This window comes from Poecilia formosa, unplaced genomic scaffold, assembly GCF_000485575.1.
Source record: "Poecilia formosa unplaced genomic scaffold, Poecilia_formosa-5.1.2 Scaffold444, whole genome shotgun sequence".
Taxonomy (NCBI): Eukaryota; Metazoa; Chordata; class Actinopteri; order Cyprinodontiformes; family Poeciliidae; genus Poecilia; species Poecilia formosa.
In genome coordinates, this window is record NW_006800383.1 from 288,630 (window position 1) to 299,247 (window position 10,618).

Genomic DNA, 10,618 nt, shown 5'->3' on the forward strand with positions numbered 1-10,618 from the left:
AAAACATCTAAAACTTCTTTATTATTTTCTCTTTTGTTGGAAACAAAGATACAAGCAACACTCTTTAGCCTTAAATCAGTCCAAAACTAAAAATTGTCAGAGCAAAAAATCAACAAATGTTTTATTTTGTCTCTCCATCATATGTTTTTCTATTTGTAAATAGTTTTCAGCCCAGTAAGAAAACATCTAAACAAAGTTCTTATCATAAGAAGTTTATTACAATAAATGATAAACAATAGAATAAATGCCCAACCCTAGTGTTAAGTGTTCTGTACAAAATTACGCGTTATTGGTATTTGAGAGCGTACTTTATGCCGTTCTCAATATATTAATTGAAAATGATTTAAATATTATTGTCTATCGCAATAACTACTGGGACAATTTATCATCTTGCAAATTTATTATCATGTCAGATTTACTGAGAACTGGTTTGGACGGAGTGGAAATGTGATCATTTAAAGCTGCTTTTGTGTTCAGGCTGCCGCGCTACGCCTGTCAGTTCATTGAGATGTGCCTGATGGTGACGGCTGACCACGGACCCGCCGTCTCCGGCGCTCACAACACGATCGTCTGTGCTCGCGCCGGCAAAGACCTCATCTCCAGCCTCACGTCTGGGCTGCTCACTATCGTCAGTAACATCTCACATAATCTCCAACAATTGCTGAAATATTTCAACCTAAGATGTGTCAGAAATATCTTGGCATAAACTTTATCACACTGGGTTACAAAAAAATGTGTTTTTGTAAATTCTTTTTTTTTTTTTTTCTGTTCCCCCCCCCCCCCCAAAAAAAAAAAAACAGCCAAAAATGACATTTTTGGCTAATCCAAAAATTATATAAATTATATATCAGTCAGGTTTTTATTCTAATTTGGAGAAATCCGATCTTTTGTGACGACATCAGTTCATTTCTGTTAATATTTCTCCTCCAAAAAAGGTTTTAGGAGAAAGGAAATTATTTTCTAACGGAGTGTATTAACCCTTTATGACACACGTTTCAAATATCCACCTGGATATTTCTGCTTATTTTAATTGTACAAAGTTCCTTAAATGTCCTGTGAGTAAATATATTTGCCCATTTATATTGATACTTTCAATATCTAGCAAATTATTTTCACAATTTACCATCTATTAAGAGTCCCCATCAAATTAATTTCACTTCCTGCTACTGCATGATAAGGGTAAGTACATGTAAGCTGAATGTTACGTCTTCATTGCGCAAAATTAAGGGCATGAACTTCCGTTTCTTCAAACGCCTCGTATGCTCAGCAGCAGCAGGGAAATCTCAAACTAATATCCCAAACTAATATGTAGCTCAGTTCAGAAAGTTGACCTGATTGGGCAAAACCAATGTGATGTTTGGATCCAGCTCATCAAAATTACCCTAAAACAGTTGAAAAACACCAGACAGTTTTTTGGCTGTTGACCAATTTCATTTACATTTTGTGTTTTGCTTGTAAGAGCATCACTAAAACAAAATCTATCTGTGTGATCAGGGGGATCGTTTTGGAGGCGCTCTGGATGCAGCAGCAAAGCAGTTCAGCAAGGCATTCGACAGCGGCATGCTGCCCATGGAGTTCGTCAACAAGATGAAGAAAGACGGGAAGCTGATCATGGGCATCGGCCACAGGGTCAAATCGGTAAGCACTTCCTGTTTTCAACAATGCTCTTGAATTATGACTATTAACTACATCTGTCACAATAATCAATAAATCAATTAATTGCATGATAAATTAAAACAAGCTCAATAATTTCCATCGGCATGATTTATCTTTTTTTCTCTCTTTCTACCAAAAACTGGGTGATAAAACTCTTCACTTCTTTAGTCTCATTTAACGGTTTTTTTTTTAGGACAATTTTGTTTACAAAGACTTCAAAATTCATTTTATTTGTCGTTTTGTTTATTTACTCTGGATATTTAAAAAGTCTTCCAGCTCCAGTGTTAAATGCTTATTAGACTTTAAAGTTTACTGATCTTTCAGAATGTGTTCTTGTGTTTTTGCCATTACACTGAGGGAAACCCTGATAATGGTATTATAAGCTGCCAAGCTTTACTTCTGCTCCCACCAGGCTAAGTGTTTTTTTTTATTATTTTTTTTAAATGTTTATATTTTTTAAGACTTTATCGTTGGTGTTCAGGTGTTACTCTCCCAATCTTCCAATAACACATAATTATCAGGTGATATTTTGAAATTTCCTGTCAACTTTAAACATTTTTTCTCTCAGAAATTAGATAAAAAATTATGAATGACTGCTCTGGCATCCACCCGCTGAGCTTAGCAGGTTTTCTGGGGGAAACCTTAAAAATTGTCTCAAGACGACAATATTATCGTTTATCGCGGTAACTTCTGGAGCAGTTTGTCGTCCAGCAGAATTAATCGTGACAAATGGCATCAACGGTAATTTTGATGAATCGAAGCGACTGTTTCAAACAGAAAACTGAATGCAGTTCATTTTGTTTTTAGATCAACAATCCGGACATGCGAGTCCAGATACTGAAGGACTTTGTGAAGCAGCACTTCCCGTCGACCCAGCTGCTAGACTACGCACTAGAGGTGGAGAAGATCACTACTTCCAAGGTACTTCAGGAAAAAATATACGTCTCATTTGGTTTAATGGACACTTTGATGCTGAAATCTAATGAAGGAGAATTTATTCTTGTTTTGTATAAAATAAAATCAAGAAAAAGTAATGTCCTAAATTAACTTAAAATGCTCAGTTTAGTATTGATTGAAAAGTTTATATCAGATTTCTACTGATGTACAAATTTTATCGCTTTTATTCGTTTTGAACCAAGAAAAACTGTCATAATTGACTAATTACAAAAAAATCAACACTTTTATTGCTTTTTTTTTTCTTTCTTCTAGAAACCCAATTTGATCCTGAATGTCGACGGGTTTATTGGCGTTTCCTTTGTGGACCTGCTCAGAACCTGTGGAGGCTTCACACGGTAAGACGAAACGATCCTGATCGAACCAGAAATCAAACTCCAGTCCTCAAGGGAACGCGTCCTTCGGTTTTTAACAGCATCTCTGCTCAAATGCAGCCGCTTCAAATGGAAATGCAAATCAAGTGACACAAAATTCTGCAGAGGTTCTGCAAATGAACGATTTTAGTTCTGGTGTTTTAAACATGCCCTTCAGGGTCGGCATCCTGCATGTCGGCATCCAGGGTCGCTCCTGGACGGCGGGTCCAGGGTCGCTGTTCCTCTGCAGTAAACCAGAGGAACAGAATGTGTAGCTAAAGGTTTCTAATCTGAACACAGGCTCATCTGCAAAATTTATTTTTTTTCTTAAATTGTCGCATGTCTCATTAAATTATTTCACTTTTTACATATTTTTAATTACTTATATGGCTGCAAATAACAATTATTTTAATAAAGGATTATGTTTTTATGAAAAATAATTTGCACATTCTGCACATTTAACCACTTGAACCTTTTTTATATTACATTATTAAAGCATTAAAAGATGGAACAAAGATGGACCAGGGTTGAGAAACACTGGTCTAGACTAAAAACCCACCTCATTAGAGTTTTTGAAAACTAATCATTAAACATTAATAATCAATAATCTGATGTGTAATGATGGTAAAAGTTGATGTTTAATTGTTGACTGTTTTTTCTGACTTTGTTTTTATGATGTTTTTTTACCTTGCTGCTGAAATGTGCTACACGGATAAAATTTGACTTTGATTCCTGTGTTTCTCACCTGACTGTTAAACCGGTTCCAGGGATGAAGCCGACGAATTTGTGGAGATCGGCGCTCTGAATGGGATCTTTGTTCTCGGCCGTAGTATGGGCTTCATTGGTGAGTCCCGTTCAATAATAATAATAAAAAAACCGCTACCCAGGTTCAAACTATCCTCTTTATAATGAACTTTTCCTCCTCTTTAGGGCATTACCTGGACCAGAAGAGGCTGAAGCAGGGTCTGTACCGCCACCCGTGGGACGACATCTCCTACGTGCTTCCTGAACACATGTCCATGTGAACATCTCATCCTGGCGCTCGCTGACCGGCGTGGCGGTTTGAGAGAAACGTTAATGGGTTGGGAGCCATTAACGTTACGGTTAATGGCCGCCGCTGCCGCTGGGGGAGGGAACGTTGAGATACGCACCAATTAAGGATCTGTTTAGGCATTTTCATTTTACTTTTTAAAAGGAAAAGGGGAGACAGATATTTTTAGATTTAGTTTTGTTGGGATATTTAACAAATTTAGACATGTAACTTATTCTTTTTTTCTTTTTGGGGGAGAAAAAGGTCAACCCAATGGACAGTACGAAAATAAAAATCAATAGACTTTGAAATTAAGTAAAAAAGCAGAGAGATCTGTTTTTGGGGAACTGATTTAAAACATTGTATTTCCAACTGGCTGGAAAGTATTGGATGGTTAAATTGCATGAACAGCAGCCAATGTTAAAATCTGTTCAAGCTCAGCAATACAGTAATGCTTTTTATACTTCTTATGCACATTAACCATCATTCACTGTAATTAGTTTTTTTCTGCGTCAGGCTTTTTTTTAAACAAGTGCCGAATTGAGCTTTTTGGTTTTAAGCGCCGCACCTTAGCAATTATTTTTCTCTTTTTTTTTTTAAAATCTTCTCCAGATTTATCACCACTATTAAACCAAAGATAATTTTGGTGAAATGTTTTTATTAAAACATCTGTCTATAAAAGTGAAGAATCATTATAAAGTAAGGGAGCTGAACATTTAAGGAGTCAAAGTCTTTCCTGGAGTAAAAACCACGTGTACAGCCCCGATCGATCCACAAACGGTTGGATGCTAATGTGAATCAGACGCTTTAGTTGCGCTGCAGTACCTGAAGAACAAAACGGTAACATGTAGAACCATCCAGGACAACAAAGCGCCTGTGAATGTTTGAGGCGAGGGAATATGAAAGCAGTTTGCCTTATTTGTGGACGACGTGCAGCTGAGAAGTCCCGACCAACCTGTAACATTCTGTAACGCCTGCCGTGTTCAGTCTTTATTTTGCTTATTTTATTTAACTGTGAAAACTGCTTTGTTTTTGTAATATGCTGACACTTAGTGGTTCAATAATAAAGAAATTATTTTAAACTCTTCTTCTCTGGTGAATTGTTTTATGTTCTGAATAAAATTATGTTGGTAGAATAGATGTTATAGTGTGTATGTAAAGGGTTGACACAATCAATAAATCAATTAATTGTATGGTAAATTAAAACAAACTCAATTTCCATTGGCATGATTTATCATTTCTCTTTTTTTCTCTCTCTCTCTTTCTACCAAAAACTGGATGGTAAAAGTCTTCAATTTGGTGCTTTGGACTCAAATAGCCCTTTTTTTAAATTATTTGGACAACTTTGTTTAGAAAGACTTCAAAATTCATTCTATTTGTTTTGTTTATTTATTTTGGATATTTAAAATGTCTTCCAGTTCCAGTGTTAAATGTTTACTGATCTCTGAGAATCTGTTCTTGCAATATTATTTTGCCATTACCATTATATTACTTAAAAATGGTGTCAAAACAACATTGCTTATTGCAGTAACTTCTGGAACAATTTATTGTCTAGCAAAATTTATGGGTCCATCTATATAAAAGAAATGGGGTTTCACACAATCTCTTTTTTTTTGTTTTGAACCACTAGTGAATAAAATAAACTGTTAATGCATTTTATTTTTGGGTAGATTTTCCTCCTCTTATTCCAAAAGTTGACTTTTAGTGCCATCAACATTGAGTCTGTTTTTAAATATTCTAAAATAATGGCCTTTTTTCTCTCCTATAATATTTTATTATAGAAGAGGTGGTGACTTTTTTTTTTCTGCACAAAACCCATCTGGCCAAAAATAATTTTAAAAAGGTCACAACATTGCAAAGGTGGGTTTAAGGCAAATGCATGGCACACTTTTCATATTTTTCTTAAAAATTTGTAAGGGTGCACAGATCATGGCCGACACTATGTTATTAAGACTGAGGCATCTGTTTAGTACAAGTAAAGTTTTTGACAACTTTGAGAAATCTACAATAAACTCTCAATTATGTATTGGCACAAAAAAGTGTGGGGATTTGTTGATTTATGTGTGAATTTACACAATATTTCTAAAGAAACTGGAGGGACTGATTGATATAATTTGGCAGTAAATTGATAAAAGCTGCACTGATTTGATTGATTGATAAAATAATATTTAAGCATACTTGGTGTTTAGTCTAGAATCTAGAGGGCCACATAAAAAGCTATGACGGACCGGGTTTGGCCCACGGGCCTTCAGTTTGACACATGCTGTAAAATAAGGCAGAAATAAATGCTAAGAATACTATTTCTATTTAACATGATTAAATTGAGACTCTTGCCAGTGCGCAGCGTACTTTTAATTTTCCAAATATGTTGCATCAAAGATCTGCTGTAATCGTGATAACAACCCGTGTTGCTCCTCCGCGCTGTTTGAAAATACACGAAAGTCCACATCACCTTCAGTTGGACCACAGCAACAACACGCATGCGCAAAACCGGTGTATCCAGAAAGGTAAACTTCGCTGAATTTAGGACGTGTTGAAGGTTTGCTACCTCCAGGAAATAGACAAGGACTTGAATTTTACTGTATTCGCGGAAGGTACGTTAGTCTCTTTTGTAAGTAAAGCTTGAATCTGTGAGGTTGCCGTCGACTTTCTGGGGATAATATCCTGTATTTGGAATATTCTTGAAGACGGAAGTGAGGGGTTGTTGTTGTTTTTCCTCAATCAAGCCTCTGATTGAACCCGACGCGTGCATGACAGTCTCTGAATGCCTGCTGACCTGTTTTATGCACACCTATGATTTCCTGCCGAAGATAGCCAAGAGTTTCCATCTTTCCTTGAGTTTTTGCGTCGGGATGGCAGCAGCGGCGGAGGAGGGCGGCTGCGGCGGAGCCTCCGCGCCGCTGTCCGCAGGTGATGGCGAACCTGAGGAGGCCGAGGTGTTCACCTGCCCGACCTACTGCTCGGAGCTCTCCCGCCGGCAGAACGAGCAGAGGAAGGCGGGGTTGTTCTGCGACCTGACCCTGGTGTTCAGCTCCAGGGGCGCGTCTGGCGTGGAGGGGGTCCTGACCTTACCTGCCCACCGCACGGTCCTGTCTGCGGCCTCGCAGTATTTCGAGCTGCTGCTGGGCGGACAGTTCTCGGAGTCGCGGACCGGGAGAGTGGAGCTGACGGAGTGGAGCTCCGCGGCGGGGCCCGACCCGGAGACCGTGGAGGCGGTCATACACTTCATGTACACGGGAGAGGTCCGGGTGACCAACGCTAATGTTCACGATGTGCTGGAACTAGCTGACAGGTAACTGTTGTTTAATTCAAAAATACTTTATTGATCCCAAAGTGAAATTAAATGCTGTTGTGACTCATATTAGTTAAAATTCTTCAGTTTTTGACATTTTGCGGAATTATTCCGCCATCTTTGACCCTACTTTTAACCATGCTCCATTAGTAGAGTGGAAGTCAATGCATCCAAAAGTCCACTGAGAAGAAACCTTAATGTTAGCTTAGTGCTAGGCTGCTTTATTCATTACAAAACCAGGTTGTTCTTGGGATTATTGTCCAGTTGTGTTGATTTGAGGGAAAAATTCAATTCAATTTAAAAATACTTTATGGATCCCAAAGGAAAATGAAATGTTGTAACTCAAATTATTCAAGATTCTTCATAAAATTGTTGTTGGCAGGAAAGAGCTCCTGTAGCAGTCTGTATTACAGCGAATTTCAAGAAGCCTCTGACTAAAGACATTATTTATCTAAAACAATCTTTTATATAGAGAATGCTCGGGCTCACAATTAATCTGAATGGATTTTTTAAAAATAGTGTAGTAAGCGATTAAATGTTAACTGAAGTATAAAGGTTACAAACTGCTGGGGGGGAAAACAATACTGAGCAGGAATTAAGCCTTAATGTCTTTCAGTATAATGCCGTTTTCTGCAGTTTGTATACTCTAGTTAAAGATTAATCATTTTCTAAATTAATCAGTAAAGTTTATTTACATATCACATTTCAGCAAAAATGCAGTTAAAAGTGTTTTACACAATGAAAACATTGAGACAACATCATAAACAGTCAGCAGCTGTGAAACCAGTAACAACCACTGCATTTTGTCAAGTGTTGTTATTAAAATAATCAATATACAATATTAATCGTCATCAATATAGTTAAGGTAAGGTAATTTTAATTTATAAAGCACATTTTAAGCAACAAGGCAGTTCAAAGTGCTTTACATGAATTAGAGGAAATACAAACAAAACAACAAATCCAAAAGAAAGAAAAAAGTATAAAACTACATATTTGTTCCCCATGTTTAATAACAATAAGTAGTCCATAATTTATAAATCAGTAGAGGTTTCTCTGGATTCTTGTTCTGATAAAGCTAGATGTTGGTTGTCCATGTTTGATTCTATAAAGTAGATTGTACTTTCTACGTTTGTTCTAGATTTGTAAGCTAACAGGAGTTTCTTTAGGTGGCCTTGCTCCAATATTAAACATTTAATGCTAAATGTTGATCTAAGGTAATGAGTAGTTTCTCTAGATAAACTTATAGTAGATTCTCCAGATTCCAAGATGGATCATTACCCAATGTTACCTACTGAAATAGTTAAAGTGTTAACTTCTTCTTCTTCTTAGGTTCTTGTTGGATCAGCTGAAGAGCTTCTGTGCCGAGTTCCTGGTGAAGAAGTTGAATCTTTCAAACTGCGTAGCTGTGCACAGCCTGGCTCACATGTACAGCCTGAACCAACTGGCTCTGGAAGCTGCCGAGACGATCAGAAGAAACTTCCAGAAAGTCATTTCCAACGACGAGTTCTACACTCTTCCGTTTCATCTGGTGAGAGACTGGATGTTGGACTCGGAAATTACTGTGGACTCAGAGCAGCAGCTGTTTGAAGCGATCGTGAAATGGGTCCACCAAAACCCGGAGGAACGGGTGCGATTCTTTGAAGAGCTGTTCAAGCTCGTGAGGCTGAAGCAGATTTCTCCAACCGACTTAACGCGTGTGGTTAGAAAGGAGCCCTTAGTGGCCAACAGGGCAGAGTGCCAGCAGCTGGTGGTGGACGCTCTGGAGTTTCACGCAGTTTGCTCGGAGGGCCTCAAGTTGGCTAACTTGGATCAGAGTACCTCCTACATGGCGGCCATTCATCCGCGCCTTGGCCAGAACATGGACGTGATCATGGTGGTAGGTGGAGTCTCAGAAGGCGGAGAGTACCTCAGCGAATGCGTTGGCTACTTTGTCGCAGAGGATCGTTGGATCAATCTACCGCACATTCACAACCACCTGGACGGCCACGCCATCGCGGCCACCGAGGGCCACGTCTATGTGGCAGGCTCCATGGAGCCTGGCTTTGCCAAGATGGTGGAGCGCTACAACACCAGCCTCAATACCTGGGAGGATGTCAGCAGCTTGTCCACGCGGAAGCACTCATTCGGCCTAACGGGCGTCAAGGATGTCCTCTACGGCATCGGGGGACACGGTAACTTCAGCCCAGGCTTTAAGGATGTCACCGTTTATAAGCCGGAGCAGGATGAGTGGATCAGCCTTGAGCCGGCGCCGAAGATCCTACGAGACGTAAAAACAGTGACTGTAGAGGATCGATATGTGTATGTGATGGCCAGGACGCCTGAAGACATCGACCATGACGATGGACTGAGTACTGTGACCATGTGCTACGACACAGAGAGTCACAGGTGGCAGGAAGTTCACTCATTACCTCTGATTGACAGCTACTGCAGCTTCCAAATGGCCGTCTCATCCACAACCTTCTACCACACCGCTTCCTGCTGCCCCAAAAGTTACAAGGCAACTTTTGAGGCCGCTCAGCAGAAAGTAAGCAGAACCATCCCGGAGGAGATTCTCAGCAGCCTCCCAGCAGAGGTGCTTGGGATGGAAGGAGCCGCCATCTGCTTCCTTGGTGAGGATGTCTTCATCATCGGAGGCTGGAGGAACAGCAGCAATTTGGACAAGCAGTACCGCAAGGAGGCGTACCGCTACTGCGCCGACAAAAAGCGCTGGACGCTGCTGCCGCCACTGCCTCAGCCGCGCTGCCGAGCAGCGGCCTGCCACGTCCGCATCCCGTACAGATACCTGCGTGGCTGCCAGCGCTACCCAATGCCGCAGAACCTAGCGCGCCAACGAGACCGCATGCAGCAAATGCAGCAGATGCACCGACTCACACTCACCAGGCGGAGACAGATGCACTCTCAGATCGAATGCTAAAGAAGGATTAAAGATTGTCCAGTGAATAATTAGCACTTTATCTTCAGATAAATGCCTTCTCACAATGATGAATCTTATTTTTTTTATTATGATAGAATGAGAGATAAATCTATAACTCCCTCTAAAGCTGTAACATGTAACTTTTATTTAAAAACTTTATTTTTTTACATATAAAAACTGTCAGTTGTGACAGAAAACAAGCAATCAGAGACAGGAGGAGGGTCTTGGCGTTGTCAGTCAATATCATGTACTTGCGGCTCAATGTGCTAATGGTGGAGAAATGGCTTATCATTACAAGAAAACTGTTAGTGGTTGCCACGTTGACTAGCCTTAGCATTCACAACATGCTATGCTAGCTTTAGCATAGCAGAGAGCAAGAGCAGAGCCACATGAAGGGTGATTGACAGCGCTAAGACCTG

At 39.7% G+C, this 10,618-nt stretch overlaps 2 protein-coding genes across 2 annotated transcripts in view; both read left to right on the forward strand.

Annotated features, from left to right (window-relative positions):
- Nucleotides 1-4,441, forward strand: part of aclyb (ATP citrate lyase b) — a 25,790-nt gene extending 21,349 nt beyond the window's left edge. Inside the window, exons 25-30 of the mRNA XM_016663777.1 lie at nt 478-628; nt 1,495-1,638; nt 2,464-2,577; nt 2,866-2,948; nt 3,731-3,807; nt 3,894-4,441. Coding sequence (XP_016519263.1) covers nt 478-628; nt 1,495-1,638; nt 2,464-2,577; nt 2,866-2,948; nt 3,731-3,807; nt 3,894-3,988 — 664 coding nt within the window. The 3' untranslated portion in view covers nt 3,989-4,441. The remainder of the gene's footprint in view (nt 1-477; nt 629-1,494; nt 1,639-2,463; nt 2,578-2,865; nt 2,949-3,730; nt 3,808-3,893) is intronic.
- Nucleotides 4,442-6,357: 1,916 nt separating this feature from the next.
- Nucleotides 6,358-10,599, forward strand: klhl11 (kelch-like family member 11). The gene is made up of 2 exons (XM_007577505.2): nt 6,358-7,285; nt 8,615-10,599. Exons 1-2 carry the CDS (start codon nt 6,744-6,746, stop codon nt 10,197-10,199), a joined length of 2,127 nt encoding a protein of 708 aa, XP_007577567.1. The 5' UTR covers nt 6,358-6,743; the 3' UTR covers nt 10,200-10,599.
- Nucleotides 10,600-10,618: the final 19 nt, after the last annotated feature.